Raw genomic sequence first — 24,046 nt, 5'->3', positions numbered from 1 at the left:
AAAACGATAAAGAGGTTTTAATATGAGATAGATAATTAAAATGATAAAGAGGTTTTAATATGAGATAGATAATTAAAACGATAAAGAGGTTTTAATATGAGATAGATAATTAAAACGATAAACAGGTTTTAATATGAGATAGATAATAAAAACGATAAAGAGGTTTTAATAAAATGAGATAGATAATTAAAACGATAAAGAGGTTTAAATATGAGATAGATAATAAAAACGATAAAGAGGTTTTAATATGAGATAGATAATTAAAAGGATAAAGAAGTTTTAATATGAGATAGATAATTAAAACAATAAAGAATATTTATTGAATTGCTTACCTCTCTTGGTTTGTCTTTAAATAAAGTTACTCTTTTGTGCCATTCATGTACATTGTGTGGATTTTGTCGTAATAATACACTGTCAATAACAGTATAAATATGAATAATATGACTAGATTGTAATATTTATGTACATTGTGTGGATCAAGTCTTAATAAAACATTGTTATTCATAAACAGATTTACTTGTAAATAAAATGACTTGCTAGTGCCATTTGTGTACAAAGTGTGGATTCTGTCTCATTAGCATACTATCGTTCATTTTGAAGTGTAAATTATGATTCTCTTTTGTGCTATTTCTATATTGTGATGGTTGTGTCTTCGTAACAGCTATTATTAATTGCACTTATGTTACTATTAAGCATGAACTGTTTGTTCAATGTAGTTTTTTGTGAAATACATCCAACATATTTTTTTAACCACTAACTAACCAATGTTGTTCTTTTATATATCTCCCAATTGATACGATATTTCCATGCTAGCATTTCCTATCATGATTTTCTTGATAGAGGGTTGCTGCTCACAAGGAAGCAAGAGTTCCAAATGGTGAAGTTGAAATCATCTCTTTGTAAATTTTACAGACGCCACAGAGTTGGTTGAGCGTTATGGAATAACTGTTTCTCAAATGACATTGGATATGTTCCTTATGACGTAACTACAATCCCCTTCCCTTTCAGGAATGTGACCTATTGAATTAGACTATTTACCGGATTTGTTATAATATGAGCAACACGACGGGTGCCACATGTGGAGCAGGATCTGCTTATCCTTCCGGAGCACCTGAGATCACCGTTAGTTTTTGGTGGGTTTCCTGTTGCTTATTCTTTAGTTTTCCAAGTTGTGTCATGTGTACTGTTGTTTTTCTGTTTGTCTTTTTTATTTTTAGCCATGGCGTTGTAAGTTTATTTTCGATTTCTGAGTTTGACTGTCCCTTTGGTATCTTTCGTCCCTCTTTTATAAATACACATTTAAACTTGTGATTTTTGTTGTTGCTATATATTTATACCTATGAGAACTACACACAACAAAAAAGCTAGACTCACAGACAGAATTAGACTTTATCAAATTTAAATTTTTATTATTTAAACAACAACATGTTTTTCGTGCATTGTTTTTGAAAACCATTAAAATATATAAGAAGTAGATAAGCAAAAAACACCATACCTGTTTAATAGAAGTAATCGTCTGTCCATTAAATTTTCTAATCTCGCTAATCTAAGTTCAAGGTCAAGATCATCTGAAAATGAGAAACATGGTTAGAAGTACGTCATCCAATTCCCAATTATAATGTAAATACATATTCAAATTTCCCATTAAAAATTATATTTGTGTGGAAAAATAATTGCAAAACTTGAAATCAGAATTCGTATGGTACTAAATGAAGAAAAGACGAAAAGTTATGTGTTTAAAATATGTTACCATTTTATTGTTTCGAGTAAACCTGAGGATTTTGTTCCATTGTTTTGATTGGATGAATCAAATTTATAAGAGATATGGTATATGGACCTTAAATTCATTTCCACTAGAACAGAACTAATAGAACTAACAGGCAATAGATAAGATATAGTATCTGTTTATTCTATTCAAAGTATTTTTCTACTTGGGTGTACCTCAAATTCAAAATTCATTTACAATCGCTCATTGTAAGAAGACATACCTTTTATTAAACTTTTTTTAGACTTGAGACTCTTTAGAGCTTTAAATACATTGATAAGGCACTGTTTAATGTTGAAGAATGTATGTTGATGTGTCTCCGTTAATATTGTTGCTTGGTTGCTGCCTCTTAATGTATACCCAACATCTTTTCTAATTGATTTACATTATTGGAATACGATATGTATGGTAAATATAACCAGTGATCTATAGTTATTAACTTCTATGTGATTCAGTCTCTGGTGGAGAGTTGCCTCATTGGTTATCATACCACATCATCTTATTTTTATACAGCTGTAACAAATACCTTCCTCCGAAGCTCCAGTTTCTTCCATGGTCTGAATTTTAGCACCAATTACATTTTTCTCAAACTCTGCGTATGCATCAAAAACTTGTGTGAAATCTCTGACTGTTAAAACTGTCTCTATAGCTTCTTCATATATATCTCTAGCCTGTAATATTATAATTGATTAATTAATTGATACTTGCTTAATATCCAATTGCAAATCTTTCAAGCATATTACAATATTATTAGGTATGATAGTTACATACATTAAACTATTAAAAAAAAAAATGGATAACTTATCTCAATGACAGATCAGTTTGTTTTAGAGAAATTAAGAAGATTGCAAATTCTGCAGACACCTGCCTATTGTTGAAGAAAGTAAGGTGACCCACATGTCTTTTGGTTCATTTGTATTATTAGATTTTTGTCATTTTGATGAGTATCTTCACTTTGATTCAACAGATTCATTATAGTATATGCCCTGTCTTGGTAAGAATTATAGATTATAGATGGCCCTGAAATGAGATGTTGCAGAGAAACATCCTAGAGTTTGACGACCATTGATAATCTGTTTATTGCTATATTGCTTATGACATCGTTGATGTTAACATTGACAACTTCCCAAGGTAAGTGCCCTTAGTTTCTGATGATAATTTTCTATCTCAAGCAAGTAGCATGATACGAAAATTATCATAAAGAAAGATCAAAGGAAATAGCCATGACAACAACTATCATAGTTACCCTTTCAAAATGTCCTCCTCTAATGTAATAATCAGCCATAGAATTCCATAATAGACCAATCTGATCAGTGTAGCGTTTCAATCCCTGTCTTATGATTGGTTCAATTTTCAATGATGTCACTTTGTCTGGATTCTTAGCAACCAGTTCACAGAGTTCATTCCAAAGCTGAAATAAATAAATAAACAAGTGAATCTGTGAGATACTGCTCACTGATGATACCCCTGCCAAAATATTTTGGTAAACAGGAAGTTGTTGAGTGATAAATCTGAAAACACATTACACGGTATAGCTGACTTATATTAACTCTGAAACCCTGAAACCCTATTTCAGAACTCTTTGTATAGTAGTTTCTAAGAAAAATGTGACGAAAATTTTCAAGTTGGTTAGCAGATTATCCTCTACCTGATTGGAAGAAAAAAAATTGTCACATGTGCAGATTATCCCAACCTGATGTGATAGGTTTTTCCCTCAGCCAGGTGTGCAGATTATCCTCTACCTTCCCAATGACAGGTGTGAAGTAAACCCCCCTACCAGATGTATATGTTTTTTCCTCTCCCTAATGTAGATTGTTTGTCGTACCTGATGTTTTGATTTTCCTTCTTTAGAGATGTAACTATCGTCGTCAATAATGTTAACCAATCGTTTAGCTGCCTCATCTAACCAGTCAATGGATTTTAAGTATTCTATATAATCTTCTGTATTCTCCTTTTGTAACTAAAAACAAAAAGAAAAATATATGAACAACTTTGATCCATAGCGTTAACAATCAAAGTGCTTGTGAGAACTGAACAGTAAAGATTGCATTCATTCATTTTGCAATGGGATATAAAACTAAACATTTCAATTATGGACATAAAAAGATCCCCCCCCCCCATTTTAAATATCACTTTTACAATGAAATCAATGATATTCAAAGAAGATATTCTAGATTCATGCACCATGAACTATTTATGTATATATTTTACAAGTATGGTAATACACAGCTACTAACAGATTAAAATCTACGTACATTATCTAAACAAATTTGGTCCAAATAAAAAATTATGTATAACCAAAGGACCTATTTATACTAGCTGATTTCTTAAAATAAATGTTAAATAAATATACCTTTAAATTTCTCCTGTATATTCTAACTGCACTCTCTGGCAGATCATACATTTTTGCAAACTTCAAATATAAAGGCCAGATCCTGTAGTGTTGTGTTATGGGTAAAGCTCTTAGGGCTTTGTCACAAGTACGTCTTGTCTTAGTTATTCTACACTGGTCCATTAAAAACTGACAATAGTCCAACCATATTCTGGGCATCTGTAATGAAAAGTATGAACTTGTAAATATGGGAAAGATTTGAGGGCTGTCTCAAAGGTTAAACTTCAGCTGGCCAATTAAAAACTGACAATAGTCCAACCATATTCTGGGCATCTGTAAATTCATGGCAGCTTTTATACATGTGTAATTATTATTATTAAATTGAACGACATCAGTCAATGATATATATGTAGTAAATTCAACAGAAAACAAGATCTATTTTGGTGGATGGATTAAAAAAAACATTTTGAAAGGAGCTAATAGTTTAACATTACTGTTTGTTCATCTTTCTACGAACATCAAAGTTATCAGTAAATGTTTATAAAGTCTCAAATAAAAACTGTGATGAAAAATATTTATAGACCACCATACAAAGCCCTGTTTGTTTTTGATGCAGTTGTAATTATCTGGATTTCACTGTGTAGGGAGATAATTGTGTCTTTACAATCTGATGAAGATTTGATTTAGCTTTTGAATGATCTGAGTTGACCTTATGGTGCATACGTTTCTTTGATTGATTGATTGATTAGTGTTCAACACAATTTTAAACTCTATTGTTCTATTTCTTGGCGGTCAGTTTTTATTGGCCAAGGAAGCCAGAGCACCCATAGAGAACTTTGGACCTTCAGAAGAAAATCCTAGTCAATTAAGATTGGTGTTGAGTGCACCTGCCATGTGTTCGAACTCACAAGCTCAGTGTTATCTGACAGTGATACAGTAGTTCGACTACTTAGAACACTCGGCTTTTGAGGCCATAAGTTTCTTTGAACCTTTTATATTGATTTATGAGTTGTTTGCCAAGACCTTTCTTTTTCAACCGTAAGTGTTTTGTTAGAATAAGAATGTAAAATGAAATAAATAAATAATTGTCAAGGTCAAGGTCAGTGTGAGAGTATATTCAATTATTGGTTGTTAAAAGTAAAATCACAAAAATACTGAGCTCCGAGGAAAATTCAAAATAGAAAGTCCCTAATCAAATGGCAAAATCAAAAGCTCAAACCCATCAAACGAATGGATAACAGCTTTCACATACTTTCACATACCCGACTTGGTACAGGCATTTTCTTAAGTTAAAAAATGGTGGATTTAAAGCTAGCTAAACCTCTCACATAAAATGTTTGCATGGTGTTGCATTCAGTAATTATCAAAAAATAAACTTCTTTGTTATTCTAATTTCATTGGCTCAATTTTACGTAGCGATTTCAGGCATTTTGTTAAATGTCTATCAATTTTTCTAGACATTTTATAAAATGCTGTAAACTATTTGTTAATTCATAAACATGATAAAAGCCTGAATCATACATGGAGACATTTTCCCCCTGGCATTTCACTAAATGCCCAAATTCATAAAATGCCAGTAACATATAGATTCTTACAATGATATCAATAGATTATCAGATTTATCTAATCGAGATAGTTAAATTATCAATTTTAAAGTCAAACCCTGGCGAGGACTTTAAAATTTATAATTTAACTATCAAGATTGGATATATCCAATAATCCACAAGTAACTATGTAAGAATCTTTCTCTTCAACGTTTAATAAAATAATTTTTATTTTTTGTTAAAGAAAATCCTCTTTGAGGATCTTCCACATTCAATACAGTTGTCAATTTCATTAACACCAGTTAGCATACCTTATGCATGAACACTAGCGCCCTCTCGTGGGCATTGCATACATCCTCTACGGCTGGGTCATTTATACACTTCCCTTTCACTTGTCGTCTCCGTAGTTTTAAATAATTGTACCATAATTTGTAGCTGCAATGTAAATAAACAAAGGTAGTCATAAAGGGTCATACAAATATATGAAAACAAATTACATGAAGAGTATACAGTACATGTCAAATTGTCCATTTACAGTTGTTTCTCAGTAACAAAATATCACAAGAGACTGTTACAACTGAAGTTTTCTTAAGAGGTCTAATAAGTTGAAGTCTTGCTTAGAGATTATGTACTTTTTTTTTAATAATTTTTAAGTAGATGAACAACATAATTTATTCACTCTTTTTGCTAACGAAAATATATCAAACTTCTTATTGAGAAATCAACCATCAAATTAGCTAAAAACATGAATGAAAAAATTGCCTGTTATCCAAAATGATTTGGGTATGAAGTAAGATATATAAGTAATTAGTAATTAATGATATTATTAATTGTTAATCATTTACCTTCCTGGCAATTCTTTCAGAGCTCTTTCATATATCATATTAACAACATTTCTTGAAGCTAGTTTCTTAAACTCTAAGTAACGAAGCCAACATTTAACAGAATATGGGTTTCGTAAAATATCTTCTTCATATGGTAGATCATCTTCTTCCTAGAAAAAAAACCAAACTAAAACATTTGCAATTTTTGATATTATATTATCAGTCAGGGGACTTACTTAAATAAGTGATTTTCTAAATCACTGGTTCAAGTAACATTATTTCCATAAAGGTTGGAAGCAAGAGTTGTCTTTCTTTAATAATCACCTATTTAAGTAGTACAAATTTATCACTAGACTAAGTGATTTAATTTCATTGTAGCTTTAAATATAGAATACTAATGATCCAGGGACTAATTATGTTTCTAAACTTATCAGAACAATCATCTGTGCTGTCTAGGATGATCAGGTCATTTCAGGTGATGACCTTGTACTGAATCTAGGATAATGACATAAAAATCATCTGTTTAAGTATCATACCTCAATTTTCTTCCAAAATATCATATTTTGATAACCCCCACTAATTTCAACACCTCTGAACAGTGAAATTTTTATCGCGAACAGTAGAATTTTATTACATAATCTGAAAGATGAAACCTTGAACTTTACAGGAAAAATACTCCCACTGCTGGGGAAAATCTGTTTAGAAAGTATCAGTTCATTATTTAAAGCCGTCATTATAGCATTTTTTCAACTAAAATAGAATTTGCAACTAAATGATAGCATCAAAGGCATAAACCTTGCTACTAAAAAGAAGCAAAAAATTCATGTTTTTCAATTTTACTAATGAAAAGATATTATTTAAACCTATGTGTTAAAAATTTTGGTAAAACTACAAAATCACACAAAATTTTGAATTTGCTACTCAAATAAGTGATTTAAAAATCACTTTTTTGAATAAGTCCCCTGACTGATTATTTTCTTTGCTATAATTCAATTCAAGCTATTTCCCTTTTTGAAAAGACTTTGAAAATCTTTGAAAATCTGAAATAGTCCATTTGCCAATTTTTTATTCTGTTATTACACACCTTTTTGTATATATATTGTGTAAATGTATGCCTATCGTTGTGTCTGTTATAAAAGCTTTAACACATTCGTGTGATGAGTCAACCAACTCTTTACGGATTACCCATGTAGATGTAGATGTCAAGGCCGTAGCGCCTGTCTATTTAAAGTGAGGCAAATCGCCTAGCGGAGCGAGGTGACCAATTTTTTTGCCTTTTTTTAAGGGGCATTCTGGGTGCCTGAAACGGGAGAAGCTTATTTCAGCATTACTATTTAAAATAAAAAAACAAAAAAAAAATAACAAAAATGCGGGTTTGTTTTATATTAGCTAGCCTAGTGAGTAACAAAACAAGTTTCATATTAAAGTTAATCTATGTTGGTCAATCAAAACTTTCCGATTCTCCTGTGACCTGTACTATCGAAAAGCTTCAACACACGTTCTTATGTATATATATTTATTTATGTCCAACAGCAAGTTATAAGCTTCTTAAAGACTAGAACATGTTATAAGCATCAATTAGGATATATTTATTATACATAATCATTAACCATAAGAATAGGTAGAGAAGACTAGATCAATATTGTTACTTAACCGGATTTTTGACGTTCTAATGTCACAAGTGATCACAAGTTATCTGTAAACATTCCGCTGGAAGACATATCAACCTACATGTACATTTTTACCTGGCCACATTATTCTACCAATTTATAAGTCATTGGTTTGACCTACCGGGGTTTGAACCCACGACCTACCGCAGTAGCACGCTAGCAAACAACAAGACAATGCTGATCATAATCAGAAAAAGAACCACAAAAAAAATATTTTCAAACAATACCAAAAATATATTTCATACTTTTATTAAAGATAAATAAAAATCATGAACTGCCTTATTCATTAAAGACTTCCATAGAAAACGCGCTTCATGATTTTGTTTAAATTAATTATAAATAATTATTATTTTTTTGGTCAATGAATTATTTTATCGATTAACATTTAACAGGCTATTATTTGAACTTGGAATTATTTTTAATTATGGAATTTGCTTGATATCTTGTTATTGAATTTTTTTATAAATTCCATGTTTATTCTGTACTGAAATGCTCTGTGCTGCGCACAACACTTTCTATTACAAAGAAAATACTATATTTTCAATAGAATGTACTGTGCCGCGCACAACACTATCTAACCAAAATACATTGTATGGAAAGTTTTATTAACCGCTAAAAAGATTTTAATACCACATTAACATGGAATTTATTAAAAATTTTAAACACAAGAAATTATGCAAATTCCATAATTAAAAATAATTCCAAGTTCAAATAATAGCCTGTTATTTGTTGTTCAGTGAGTTGATAGTGTAAACATTAGCAACTATAGCTTTATCAATTTAAAAATAAACCAAGTAATAAGCCAGCATACTTATAGGGGGTGTTTATACTCATGAGTTACCCTTTTAATCTTTTTTTCTCTTTAAAGAACCCGTCTTCCAACAGTTTTGTAACGACATTAAAATTTGTTTCAAATTTTTTATTTTGATTTGTATTCGGAACATTTATTTTTTTTACCGTCACCTCTATGGTAAAAGCTGCAATCGCTGCTGCCGATTAGACACACTGTATGTAGTGTGCCAGTAGATAATTTGTAACTCGAAACTCGCATATTGATAATGTAAAATACATAATTTAAAAAAAAAGACACTTCTAAAGTGTGGTCGTCGTTTCAAAAGTGCCAACAACCGCTTGTATGGGGACGAAGTCCCCAATAACAGTAGAAAATTCAATAAAAATTTTTTCATTGTACTAATGAACTCAAAATCGTTCAAATTTTTTTGTCGTGTTTTGAAATCCCGAACCTGCGCAGAAATGTACTTCCTTTTTCCGGTCTCGTTTGTATGAAACTTTAAGTAAAATATATATTTATCAGTCTAGTATAAAATAGGAAGGAACGCGCAATACCAATTTCATTTTTAATAATTCCTTGATATGAAAAAACGTTACCTGATGATAGCGTTTCTTTGTTTACATTGCATATGACGTCATAATTTAAATAACGTCACAACTAAAATCCCTAACAACAGAACCAAAATCGGAAACGTTACGGTATTTCCGTTTCTTTTTTTTAACAAATATTTAAGTTACAAAAAAACAATTCATACAGACTTCGTCCCCATTTCAGTACAGGTAATGCCTGCCTCATATTAACTTGAAAAGGGTTATTTACAAAGAAAATATCTTTCTGTTTTTCCATCAGTACTGGCATCCTTTCTTTTAATGTCTTAAGTTGAATAATATTTTCTCAGTATTTCTTTTCTTTTAGTTTTAAGTTTTCATGGGCGCTGACATATTGGATCGTATAAAATGCGTTGTGTGAAATTTTAAAGGGGTGTATCAATTTGTGAGGCAAAATATTTAAAAAAAAATATCGAGACCAAATTGATATACAAGCAAATATTTGTTTAATAATGAAAACAAACTGTATCTTACAATTACATTTTCCTAATTCTAAAGATAAGCATCAAAATTAAGAATTTAATATAGGAACCTAGCCCCCCTTAGTATCATATGGAATATCCCATCTACATTAATCTCGTTTGTTACGAGAAATGATTAAACTTCCCTCCATCTAAACAATTCTGGAAAAAAAGACTAAGAGGATTAGGAGATTGTCGGTAAAAATATAAATGGTAGGTATTTAGGTGTTGTCATTCCCAAATTGTAGATGTCTTTGTTTTTTATGTGTGTCACAATTTGACAGTTACGCTTCATTATAGTATATTTAATTTATAGATCAATATATATTGCAATTGATATTTTTGTCTGTTTTTTTTTGTGAAATTGAAATCCAAATTTGCATACAGCTGCATTTTGATATCTGTGGGTTACAGTGATGATTGGCCCTATTGACAGAACAATGAAAGAACCAAAATAAAAAAAAAATATGCTAATAACAAATTTGAAACATTGTGAAATATAATGATAATAAGATTCTCTCATAATTTTATACTTGAGAAAAAAATATAGAAGAAAAAAATAAATACATGCTTTTGAAAAAACATGACCTGACCAAAGCCGACAATAGAAATATTTACACTCATATACTAATTTGTCCCCCATTATGTTCCGTAACTTTGACATCACAATTCAAAAGATTTGACGTCAAAATGTAATTTGGAGCAGATCTAAGCTTAATAAGCTTAAGCAGATCAGAGCACCTGAGATCACCCCTAGTTTTTGGAAAATGACGCAGTCATTGTTCCATTACTGGCGACCTGAACTTCATTGCATTTCTCTGCCTACCGCGCTTGGTTTCGTATTTACTATTTTCTATACAAACTGGAATTTGCTTGTGTTATCATTATGCATGAGAGGTCATTGTGTAGTAATCAGCCAGGAACCAGTTTACAAACTAACTGGTTTCTGCTTGTATTCCACTACACTCGAACAAAGTGTTGTAGTTTGACGGGAACCAGTTTAGAATTTGTAAACTACAAAACGTAATCGGTTATTGTTCATTCCGTTTTGGTGTTTCATACCGACTTTTATGGTTTGAATAAGCTTAAGACCCTTCAAACATTAATGTGATAGGTATATTAAAGACTGTTTTACAAAAGGATGGAACTGTTTTGCTTTCAAATCGTACTATAGTGATATCTGTTATGTACGGATTTCCACTCTCACCGGTTAATTTCTTCTTTTACACGTGCTTTTGAAACTTCCTGTTTAAACATCGCAAGTTTTAAAATTGTTTTTTGAGTGAATTTAACTTATTTTAACAATCATGAAGCGTTCCAGAATCATTTTCAAGCAGTTTCTTCTTCTCTTTGATGATGGAAAATATGTTTTTCTCAAGAAAATACCGCAAACGATCGCAGAGGAATTGAAACGTACAAGTCAAGTCGGCACCTGGTTAAATTGGCATCTAGTCAAATCGGCACCTATTTGACGTCAATTCGGCATCCAATAATATTTGTTATAATATTTTCTATTCAATTAATTAATAACTGTTACCAAGTACATAGTGAATATGTTGTTGTGAAGTTAGGTAAACAACGAAACCAAAGTGAAATTATGTTGTTGTGTATAAAGGTAAACAACGAAGCCCTTACCCAAGCTGTTGTTTTAACAATTAGACAATTATTAAAATAAAATGGAAAACTATGAGTCCCTTTCAATAAATCAAACTTTCATGCCAAATAATAAGCAAATTTAAGGTGTTTTTTTTCTTCAGTAAAGTTTAAAAAGCATTAAACAAACAATCCTGTAAAATGCTCAACTGGTTTAAATAATGCATAAAAATATCCAATATCTCATGTATTAGTCCAAATAATTATGACGTCTGGCAAGGCTATTTTATTTTTTTTCTGTGATGTCTTCCTACGAAGTTCGTAGGAAGGCGTCCCAGAAAAAAATTAACATAGCCTTGCGGTCATAGAAAGGTGTCCCAGAATAAAATTAAAAAAGCCTTGCCAGACGTAATAATTATTTTGACTACTCATATATATATCATTAAAAATACACCAAAAAAGTCATTAAGTTGAGAAAAATAAATATATACAAAATGTACATGAACACCCAAAAATGTGAAAGTTAGTATTTAACTCTTTTTGCTTAAATACTGAAAAAAATTCTGGCAACCCCTTACTTATTTTTACTCTTTTTGCTTAAAATACTGTTAAAATTTATATTTAACATGGGTGACGAATTGACTATATCAGGTGTGGATTTAACCAGGTGCTGATTTGTCCAGGTGCCAATTTAACCAGGTGCCGGTTTGACTAGAATTCTTTGACAAATGTTTGAAATTACCTGAGTTTCATAAGACCTTTGATAACAGTAACAAAAAGATTATTTACTTAATATTTTGTGGGAGAAGGGGGTTCAGACTATGTGGTATCATGTCTGTTCCCGCCCAATACACTTTCGCACCCTACACGTTCGCACCTCGCACGTTCGCACCCAAGGTCCGTTTGCACTCTACTCATTCGCGCCCAATTTTAATTCAAATTCAAGTTGAATAATTGGAAAATCATGATTGTTGTTTTAAATTGCTTTGGTGTTAATACTGAATGTATTTATAGCTTGGTATGAGTAAAACATTGAAGATTTTAAAGGAAAAACACAAAAGATAATTGTTTTTAACAGCTTGGTCCCTTTGATCTGAAACAACGAAACAATAAAATATAGGAACCAAAATATAGCAATCCACTATTATAACCAAAACAAAGCAACCAAAACATGATTAAGAGTAATTCAACACAAAATAAAACGTTGACAAAATACCACTTTATTTAGAAAGGATTATTATAATTTTTAACAATACGCTATCTAAAACATGATTAAGATTTATTCAACACAAAAAAAAATGCTGTCTCACTTTATTTTGAGACAATGACAACAATTATACTTATAAGAAAACACTTGCTTACAGAGTTATTAAACACAAAACCAATTAAGATTGGGTGCGAACATGTAGGGTGTGAAAGTGAAAGGGGCGAACATGAGTGGGCGCGAACGGACCCGGATTCAGACTATGTACCAGTGAGAAATATACAAGCCTTTCTACGGTATTTATTTGTACAATTCAGGTAGTCTTGACCTATTCATTTGTCTTAAAAAAACAGCCAGTTGTCACCTTCACTTCACACACACACACATATACGAATATTAATTATATGCTTACGAGACATGTTGCATTGTTAAACTAATTACGGTATGTGAAAATCAAGACTTGCATAAAAACTATCCCAATATTAGAGACAGTGGCGTCATTTTTCTTCAGAGCTTTCAGCTCTTTGATTGATGGGGTTTGTGTTGCTTATTCTTTAGTTTTCTATGTTGTGTCATGTGCTCTATTGTTTGTCTTCTTTTATTTTAAGCAAGGCATAGTCAGTCCTATAACATATGACTTCGCATTCTTATTCAAATTTTAACGTTTTTATACTGATATTTTCATATTTTTTTTTTAATGTGAAAAATATCAGAACAGTAAATAGAAATAGTAAATAATGCCCCAGAGGTCATATGTTATAGGACTAAGCCAGGCGTTGTCAGTTTATTTTCAATTTATGAGTTTGACTGTACATGTCCCTCTGGTATCTTTCTCCCGCTTCGAATTCCTTAATATGGTCATTCGAAGACAAAATTTAGCTGAATACCAAAAGTGAAAATAAAGTTCTGACAGGACCAAATGAAAATGCTAACTTTTTTTGTATTTCAGAAAGGATTTGTCTCGAATTTAAAATCTAATTACTAGATTTCATTATTTAATACATAAACATAAGACTAATAAGAGAAAATATAGAACCAAAAATTCAAAAGCTTGTGAAAACAAGAAAATAAGGGTACATGTATATTAGATAGGGACAGAACTTTTGCTTTGCAACAGGCAACCTATAGCTACAGACCCCCTAATACAGACTATGGGAATAGTTGTGGTAGCATGGACAGAGGCGATTACATACAGACACATAAAAACACATCTGCTTCCATTTCTACATTTTAATCAGACAAAGATGATATCACAAACAAAAATACCCGGTGTCATATGGTATTTTGAACCCCATGGTAAATTGACCCCGGGGTCAAAATACCGCTATAGTAAATTGAACCCTCCCATGGTAAATTGAAACCCCCCTGTATGGAAAATTGAACCCCCATGGTAAATTGAACCCCCCTGTTTTTTTCATCCTAGATGAATATTAGAACATTTTTCATTATTCTAAAGCTTATCATAGATTAAAAAATCATTCATACAAGAAAGGGAGGTACATTTTCCATGCTTAATTTAAAGAAATATCTTTGCTTGGTATAAGTGCTCTGAAGTCTTTACCAAAAAAATGTCATTCAAAATACTTATTGACACATTATAACTAGACCATATGTAGCTTGAATGCTTTAATTATTTGTTATTATAACATATGTATATATATATATTAATTACACCTTATGTAAGAATCCGGGGTTTTGATTGGTTAATAGCCAGTGTATTTTTCACCAATTTACTGTTATCAAATGAATATCGTTCATTTTTAACGCCGCCGGGGTATTTGCTAAAAGGATATGCCTTTTTTACCCTCTCTGCCGTGGCCAAAAAATACTCTATCTGACTGGACGCTTGTAACGTCACGATCATCAATGCGTTTTAGTACATTAACGTTCGGTGTAATTAAACAGATATATCATGTTATTGAGGGGTATTTGCGAAAAATACCAGTCTTGAGAATGAATTTCCCTCGCCTTACGGCTCGTGAAATTTAACATTCTCTCGACTGGTATTTTTCGCAAATACCCCTTCTTAACATGATATATCTGTTCAATATATAAGGGTAGTTTTGATTTTCCATGGTAAAAAAAGGGGGAGGGGTCAAAATACCATGGCAAAGTAAAATTTTCAAAATATCTTTTCCAGCAAGTTAAATACATACAAACTACTTATTTGTGTATTCTAACTACATAAAAGAGTTAGAATTGCCAGAATTTCTGAAATTAAAGGCCTAGAGTAGGGGGTTCAATATACTGCAGGGGGGTCAAAATACCATGGCAAAGTAAAATTTTCAAAATAACTTTTCCAGCAAGTTTAATACATACAAACTGCTTATTTGTGTATTCTTACTATATAAAAAAGTTAGAATAGCCAGAATTTTTTTATTTAAAGGTCTAGAGTAAGAGATTCAATATACCGCAGGGGTGTCAAAATACCATGGCAAAGTAAAATTTTCAAAATATCTTTTCCATCAAGTTTTAATACATACAAACTACTTGTTGGTGTATATTAACTACATATAAGAGTTAAAATTGCCAGAATTTTTTGAATTGTCTAGAGTAAGGGGTTCAATATATCGCAGGGGGTCAAAATACCATGGCTAAGTAAAATTTTCAAAATATCTTTTCCAGCAAGTTAAATACATACAAACTACTTATTTGTGTATTCTAACTATATAAAAAAGTTAGAATTAATAGAATTTCTGAAATTAAAGGCCTATAGTAGGGGGTTCAATATACCGCAGGGGGGTCAAAATACTATGGCAAAGTAAAATTTTAAAAATTACTTTTCCAGCAAGTTTAATACATACAAACTGCTTATTTGGGTATATTAACTACATATAAGAGTTAAAATTGCCAAAAAAAATTGAATTGTCTAGAGTAAGGGGTTCAATATACCGCAGGGGGGTCAAAATACCATGGCAAAGTAAAATTTTCAAAATATCTTTTCCATCAAATTTTAATACATACAAACTACTTGTTGGTGTATATTAACTACATATAAGAGTTAAAATTGCCAGAATATTTTGAATTGTCTAGAGTAAGGGGTTCAATATATCGCAGGGGGTCAAAATACCATGGCTAAGTAAAATTTTCAAAATATCTTTTCCAGCAAGTTAAATACATACAAACTACTTATTTGTGTATTCTAACTATATAAAAAAGTTAGAATTGCCAGAATTTTTTTAATTAAAGGTCTAGAGTAAGGGGTTCAATATACTGCAGGGGTGTCAAAATACTATGGCAAAGTAAAATTTTCAAAATATCTTTTCCATCAAGTTTTAATACATACAAACTACTTGTTGGTGTATATTAACTACATATAAGAGTTAAAATTGCCAGAATTTTTTGAATTGTCTAGAGTAAGGGGTTCAATATATCGCAGGGGGTCAAAATACCATGGCTAAGTAAAATTTTCAAAATATCTTTTCCAGCAAGTTAAATACATACAAACTACTTATTTGTGTATTCTTACTACATTAAAGAGCTTGAATTGCTAGAATTTCTGAAATTAAAGGCCTTTGGTAGGGGGTTCAATATACCGCAGGGGGGTCAAAATACCATGGCAAAGTAAAATTTTAAAAATTACTTTTCAAGCAAGTTTAAAACATACAAACTGCTTATTTGTGTATTCTAACTATATAAAAAAGTTAGAATTGCCAGAATTTTTTTAATTAAAGGTCTAGAGTAAGGGGTTCAATATACGGCAGGGGGGTCAAAATACCAAAGTAACAAGTAGTTTATATGTATTTTGACCCCCCTGCGGTATATTGAACCCCCTACTATAGACCTTGAATTTCAAAAATTCAAGCTATTCTAACTCCTTAACATAGTTATAATACTCCAATAAGTAGTTTGTATGTATTTAATATACTGGAAAAGATATTTTGAAAATTTTACTTAGCCATTGTATTTTGACCCCCCTGCGGTATATTGAACCCCCTACTATAGACCTTGAATTTCAAAAATTCAAGCTATTCTAAATCCTTAACATAGTTATATTACTCCAATAAGTAGTTTGTATGTATTTAATATACTGGAAAAGACAATTTGAAAATTTTACTTAGCCATGGTATTTTGACCCCCTGTGGTATATTGACCCCCCTACTATAGACCTTGAATTTCAAAAATTCAAGCTATTCTAACTCCTTAACATAGTTATAATACTCCAATAAGTAGTTTGTATGTATATAATATACTGGAAAAGATATTTTGAAAATTTTACTTAGCCATGGTATTTTGAACCCCCTGCGGTATATTGAACCCCCTACTATAGACCGTGAATTTCAAAAATTCAAGCTATTCTAACTCCTTAACATAGTTATAATACTCCAATAAGTAGTTTGTATGTATTTAATATACTGGAAAAGATATTTTGAAAATTTTACTTAGCCATGGTATTTTGACCCCCCTGCGGTATATTGAACCCCCTACTATAGACCTTGAATTTCAAAAATTCAAGCTATTCTAATTCCTTAACATAGTTATAATACTCCAATAAGTAGTTTGTATGTATATAATATACTGGAAAAGATATTTTGAAAATTTTACTTAGCCATGGTATTTTGAACCCCCTGCGGTATATTGAACCCCCTACTATAGCAGGGATCTCCATGGCCTGTTTAACGATGGCGCCCCGCCATCGTTCAAATGTCTTGCGCCATCGTCAAATGACTCGCTCCATCGTTAAATTATCTTGCGCCATCGTTAAATTGTCTTCCGCCATCGTTCAAAACTTCATCATTGTAGCCCGACGCCATTTTTTTTTATCAATTATAATCAAATGCATGTAATTGCATAACCCTCAGGCTTTTTGTGTTATAATCCAACACAGTTCTAACGCCTGAGGGATATCCGGATTAAGATCGCTAATCACTTGTACCTGAGCTTGTACAGGTAGATCAACAAACCAGACAGGAGAATACTATCTGAGGATAGACGATCCATTTGTCGAATTAATCAACTAAGTTTCAGCAAATGATTATGATAATTTGGATTAAATAAATAAATTAATAATCCAGTTACAAAGAAAACAGTTTAACAAGTTGAACACGTGCTTTATTTTGACTTACGCAATCAGCATCCCCCCTTTTTTAAGAAGTACAAAATAAGACGCAAAACAGTAAATATTATTTCATCACAAATAACTCGAGTACTGCTGTAACGATAATTTAAAATGACTTTAAAAGTTTAAAAGTAAAAACTTATAAATATTTCCTGTAAAGAAATATCGTATCGTAATTCCGAATTCATTTCGTATATTACAATCAAATTGATACATCCGCGTTTCCGGTTTCTATTCAGACTCGAAAGATGCATGTTGCACAGCATCAATTTGTCAGATAAAGTCATTAAAAACCTTTTCATTTGCTTTACAAATCTCTTTAACCTTTTACATAACCCGTACGAATCGTTTTGTTGTTGCTGCAAATCAGCCATACCGGTAATGGGTTCTGAATTTGACAGTGTCCATGAAAAATAAGCTTCCACATCATATGATTTTTGACCCCCATAACAATTACCAAAAATACAAGAGGTCTACATGGGGACCTTCATGACAGCTTTTGGTCATTCTCGACTAAGGGGGGACCATGAAGACTTGGTATTTGAATGGTTAAAAACGGCAATAAATGAACATATTGACACTTCTAATTCTATAATGAAAATTCAAATAAATATAATTTCAATAAGCAATGAATTAGCATGTTCACCATTCCTTGTATGGAGGGATAACATACTTCCGATCGCGCTACACTGTACAGCGTATACACGGTTTGTAATGGTGAAAGTTCCTCCATGGTTCAATTTTCATCCATGGAGATCCCTGCTATAGACCTTGAATTTCAAAAATTCAAGCTATTCTAACTCCTTAACATAGTTATAATACTCCAATAAGTAGTTTGTATGTATTTAATATACTGGAAAAGACATTTTGAAAATTTTACTTAGCCATGGTATTTTGACCCCCCTGCGGTATATTGAACCCCCTACTATAGACCTTGAATTTCAAAAATTCAAGCTATTCTAACTCCTTAACATAGTTATAATACTCCAATAAGTAGTTTGTATGTATTTAATATACTGGAAAAGATATTTTGAAAATTTTACTTAGCCATGGTATTTTGACCCCCCTGCGGTATATTGAACCCCCTACTATAGACCTTGAATTTCAAAAATTCAAGCTATTCTAAATCCTTAACATAGTTATATTACTCCAATAAGTAGTTAGTATGTATTTAATATACTGGAAAAGACAATTTGAAAATTTTACTTAGCCATGGTATTTTGACCCCCCTGCGGTATATTGAACCCCCTACTATAGACCTTGAATTTCAAAAATTCAAGCTATTCTAACTCCTTAACATAGTTATAATACTCCAATAAGTAGTTTGTATGTATATAATATACTGGAAAAGATATTTTGAAAATTTTACTTAGCCATGGTATTTTGAACCCCCTGCGGTATATTGAACCCCCTACTATAGACCGTGAATTTCAAAATTCAAGCTATTCTAACTCCTTAACATAGTTATAATACTCCAATAAGTAGTTTGTATGTATTTAATATTCTAGAAAAGATATTTTGAAAATTTTACTTAGCCATGGTATTTTGAACCCCCTGCGGTATATTGAACCCCCTACTATAGACCTTGAATTTCAAAAATTCAAGCTATTCTAACTCCTTAACATAGTTATAATACTCCAATAAGTAGTTTGTATGTATTTAATATACTGGAAAAGATATTTTGAAAATTTTACTTAGCCATGGTATTTTGACCCCCCTGCGGTATATTGAACCCCCTACTATAGACCTTGAATTTCAAAAATTCAAGCTATTCTAACTCCTTAACATAGTTATAATACTCCAATAAGTAGTTTGTATGTATTTAATATACTGGAAAAGATATTTTGAAAATTTTACTTAGCCATTGTATTTTGACTCCACTGCGGTATATTGAACCCCCTACTATAGACCTTGAATTTCAAAAATTCAAGCTATTCTAAATCCTTAACATAGTTATATTACTCCAATAAGTAGTTTGTATGTATTTAATATACTGGAAAAGACAATTTGAAAATTTTACTTAGCCATGGTATTTTGACCCCCCTGCGGTATATTGAACCCCCTACTATAGACCTTGAATTTCAAAAATTCAAGCTATTCTAACTCCTTAACATAGTTATAATACTCCAATAAGTAGTTTGTATGTATATAATATACTGGAAAAGATATTTTGAAAATTTTACTTAGCCATGGTATTTTGAACCCCCTGCGGTATATTGAACCCCCTACTATAGACCGTGAATTTCAAAAATTCAAGCTATTCTAACTCCTTAACATAGTTATAATACTCCAATAAGTAGTTTGTATGTATTTAATATTCTAGAAAAGATATTTTGAAAATTTTACTTAGCCATGGTATTTTGACCCCCCTGCGGTATATTGAACCCCCTACTATAGACCTTGAAGTTCAAAAATTCAAGCTATTCTAAGTCCTTAACATAGTTATAATACTCCAATAAGTGGTTTGTATGTGTTAAACATGCTGGAAAAGATATTTTGAAAATTTTGCTTAGCCATGGTATTTTGACCCCCCTGCGGTATATTGAACCCCCTACTTAAAACCACAAATTAAAAAAAAATGATAGCCAATAAATTGTAAATTAGATTATCTGCAATACTATTTTTCAAAAACAGGGGGGTTCAATATACCGCAGGGGGTTCAAAATACCATATGTGAAAAATGACCCCGGGGTCAAAATACCATGCGGTATAATGACCACGGGGTCATTTTACCGCATGGTATTTTGACCCCGGGTTCACTTTTTAGGGGGTTCAAAATACCATATGACACCGGGTCTTCCACCATATTACAGACTAGGGGAATAGCTCTGGTAGCATGGATGGAGGCAATTACATCAGGACACATAAAAACAAATCTGCTTACATTTCTACATTTTAATCAGACAAAGATGACGTCACAAACAAAAATACAAATTACTGACTAAAGGGGAACAACTCTCTCTTACACACAGAAACATACTCTGACCATACATACTGATATATAACACCCCTCAAAGAGTTGTTGCAAGGGTTCTTATTAACATCCCAATTCTGACCGGACGTGGCTGCACAGCTAAACGGACGCCCCACTAATGACAGTGGCAAGCGTTGTACTGCTGGTCGGAAGAAGACCAAGGGACCATATTTCCTATCCACAGTCACCCTTGGGGGCCAGAATAATTGGATGGTGCACATGTCTGTCATCACCTGACCTTGACCACCTTTTAATGGTTCATCAGCAAATTTATTGGTCAATGTGAAGTTTTCTTGGTTTGGTTTGTATCTTTGATACAATACACAAAAGAAACACCATATTAAGAGTATGGAATTATTGTAACCATGGTAACCTGTCTGTTTTTCATGGTTTATTTGACTTTGACCTTACTGTCATAGATCATTGATTATGTTAAGTTTATGTGATACTTGTAGTAAAACCTTTATTTTTTCTATTTTTCAACATTAAATTAATCTAGGTCAGTAAAGCTGGCTAGACACTTCCACTGGTGTACTCTTTTTGGGTCTACAAACCCCTTTTTCAGACAAGATGCAGCACTATTGTGTTCAATCTGACCTTAAACCCTAGCTGTTTATTTTGTTGAATTTTTGTCTCATTGACTATTTCAAAATTTCTAAATCACTTTAATCTACAGGACAGACAGACTGACTACACACATATACTGTGGATTCATTTATTTTTCCATGGATACTAATTTTCCTGATTGAAATAAAAATTGTAGTTTTGTGTATAATTTGTGTATTATACACTCGTATCTATATTCGTGTCTTCCCTAGAAAATTTTTGATGCATGGTGGGTCTATTGTGAAATTGCAATGTGGAGCGCAGCGTTGTTTTGTAGAATTGTTTTTTTACACTAGTGAAATGAATTTTGCATGTCAGTTTAAAAACTTCACCATAAATCTGCAACAGGAACAATAGTTAACATTTTTTCCAAAGGCCAGCCTGGATCCCAAAAGTTTTTTCAAAGGCCCAGTAGACATTTTTTAGGCTCTACCAGGTTATTTTTACTACAGGTACATACATTTTTACTTATAAATAGTCTTGAATGTTTTAATAAAGGCAATGCTATATGTTTGAAATACCTTATACATGTAGCTTGTTTCTGATTATGATGGATATAATAAAGGAATTAATAAACCACATTGACAGCCCTCAAAGTAGCAGCTGAAATGAAGTTGCCAATTGGCCGCCAGACATGAAAATTTAGTGGCCAACTCAAAATTTCAGTCGCTAGGAAATGATTTCAGGTTGCCTACATTTTTTTGTCTAGCTAAAAAACTCTTGTGAAATAAATGTTTTTGTTGTGTTTTTATACTGCAACATATATATAACCACATGATTTTTTTTTTTTTTTTTTTATTATATTGTACATGTATGTTTATTGACAATTTGTGACCTTTAGCGGTAGTCTGGAGCCCAAGTCAAGAAAAATTCTCATCACACTTGTGCAGAAGCACTGGTGATTGCCCCATCAGTCAACATGAACACCTGAAATCGTTAGCGAAATTGTTGCCGGTATTTTATTGAATCGCTGAGAACAAGTTACAAAATTGTTGCCGACCTTGTTTCATCTGTTTATTGACCAAATCCAGAATGAAGCTTGGCAATGTGCTTTCAATAAACATAAGCAATAAATGACAATGGTCATGATGGTTTTCTTTCTAACGGCACTTAATAGTCATAGTTGTGACTGAGTGGGCTAAAACATGATGACAGATAGATCTGGGCCATTAGCTTTAATACAAATGACCTACAATTACCTGATTTAATAAAGCGCTGACAAGATCAAGCTTAAATATAAACGGCGCTTGAAAAACAATATAAATTTGTGTTACTGTTAAGTGCTTAGACAATTTTTTTAAACCTGACTCAAGTCAGGGCAAAATTTCCGCAAATTTACGGTAGCCAGGACTTCATTTTTCTTTTAGCCCAATTGGCAAACAGTTATGAATGTTAAGTCGCCAATCAGCTTTTAAAGTTGCCCAGGCAACCATTTCAGAAAGCTGCATTGAGGGCTGTTTGAGCTTTTCAGAATTAAAATCCATATAACCATGTCTTTTCAGACTGGTTAACTTATATTTGTTATGTTATGGAAAAAATATTTACATTTGGCTTTGCTAAAGATGCATTTGGTAGTCTGGGGAGAGAAACTAATACATAATTGTGATATATATATGTCAATTCCTCCCAAGAGTTCTAGTCCCATATTGAATATTACTTTTTTTCCTTATAAACTTGATTTCAGCTAATTTTTGGACAGTATACAATTTTGACTTATATATGCACATAAAAAGATTGCAAAGACAGTCTGTAGAAAGTTTTGTTGGGAAAATGAATTTTGTCCCAAAATTTTCTTATTTTCTTGTGCCCTGTAAGGCAACTTGTTACATAAAAGATTTTGAAAATTTCAAATGGTCAAATTCGATACAAGTTTGTGATTTTCCAGATTAATAACTAAAAAATATTTTAGCAATTTTTTTCTGGCAAAATTTAAAAAATAAATGAGTTATCAGAGCTTGCCAGAATTTTTGCCTTATCAGTAATAAAATTATTTTTTTACATTCTGTCTATTACATGTATTAGTCATGTTAGTAATATCATGATACATGTATTTTAGATTTATTTTAAAATATGTTTCTTCTATGCATTTTAAGAGTCATGGGTATTCTGATTACATACATTGTATGTGCAAAAATACACAATGCTATATACATACTACTAGTGTTTTTAACTGTTGTTTAAATGTCACATCAAAACTGGTCATATTTAATATACTCTACACACAAAATGAAACCGTGAATTTCACCAAGACTTCGGCAGATGATGCATGGACCTCTACCTTTTCAATGATGTAAATAAAAGAAAAATTAAACGAGAGGAAAATGTTTGTGTTACCAAGGCCTACCCCCTTAAAACTACAGACGATCTGAAATATATTGCGAATATTCAGTGACCTGTACATTTTTTGAACTCTGCTATAACATGTATAAGTAGACTAAAAACATGAAACATTTGTAAATTTTGACATCATACCGAAATCTGATCAATGAAACTGATTTTGTTTCAACCAAAACAGAAAGATAATATCTTGTACACATTATGTTTTTCTGTCTTTATAAAATTAAAACAATGTCACTATTTAACATGGATATAAAGGAAGTGCTATGAAAATAT

General features: G+C 31.7%; 2 protein-coding genes across 3 annotated transcripts in view; one reads left to right on the top strand and one right to left on the bottom strand.

Annotated features, from left to right (window-relative positions):
- The window catches only part of LOC139510057 (pre-mRNA-splicing factor SYF1-like), a 42,680-nt gene extending 32,786 nt beyond the window's left edge, over positions 1–9,894 (bottom strand). Inside the window, exons 1-9 of the mRNA XM_071296277.1 lie at positions 9,748–9,894; positions 6,487–6,635; positions 5,953–6,076; positions 4,119–4,316; positions 3,591–3,725; positions 3,012–3,176; positions 2,292–2,436; positions 1,496–1,568; positions 333–411 (exon numbers count right to left, since the gene is read on the bottom strand). Coding sequence (XP_071152378.1) covers positions 333–411; positions 1,496–1,568; positions 2,292–2,436; positions 3,012–3,176; positions 3,591–3,725; positions 4,119–4,316; positions 5,953–6,076; positions 6,487–6,635; positions 9,748–9,786 — 1,107 coding nt within the window. The 5' untranslated portion in view covers positions 9,787–9,894. The remainder of the gene's footprint in view (positions 1–332; positions 412–1,495; positions 1,569–2,291; positions 2,437–3,011; positions 3,177–3,590; positions 3,726–4,118; positions 4,317–5,952; positions 6,077–6,486; positions 6,636–9,747) is intronic.
- A 206-nt stretch (positions 9,895–10,100) lies between these two features.
- LOC139510058 (G-protein-signaling modulator 2-like) overlaps positions 10,101–24,046 on the top strand; it is an 85,168-nt gene continuing 71,222 nt past the window's right edge. For both annotated transcript variants that reach the window (XM_071296280.1, XM_071296278.1), the window contains exon 1: positions 10,101–10,210. The gene's annotated coding sequence lies outside the window, so the exon portion shown is untranslated. The remainder of the gene's footprint in view (positions 10,211–24,046) is intronic.

Source organism: Mytilus edulis, chromosome 2, assembly GCF_963676685.1.
Source record: "Mytilus edulis chromosome 2, xbMytEdul2.2, whole genome shotgun sequence".
Classification (NCBI taxonomy): domain Eukaryota; kingdom Metazoa; phylum Mollusca; class Bivalvia; order Mytilida; family Mytilidae; genus Mytilus; species Mytilus edulis.
This window is presented reverse-complemented; position numbering and strand designations above follow the sequence as displayed.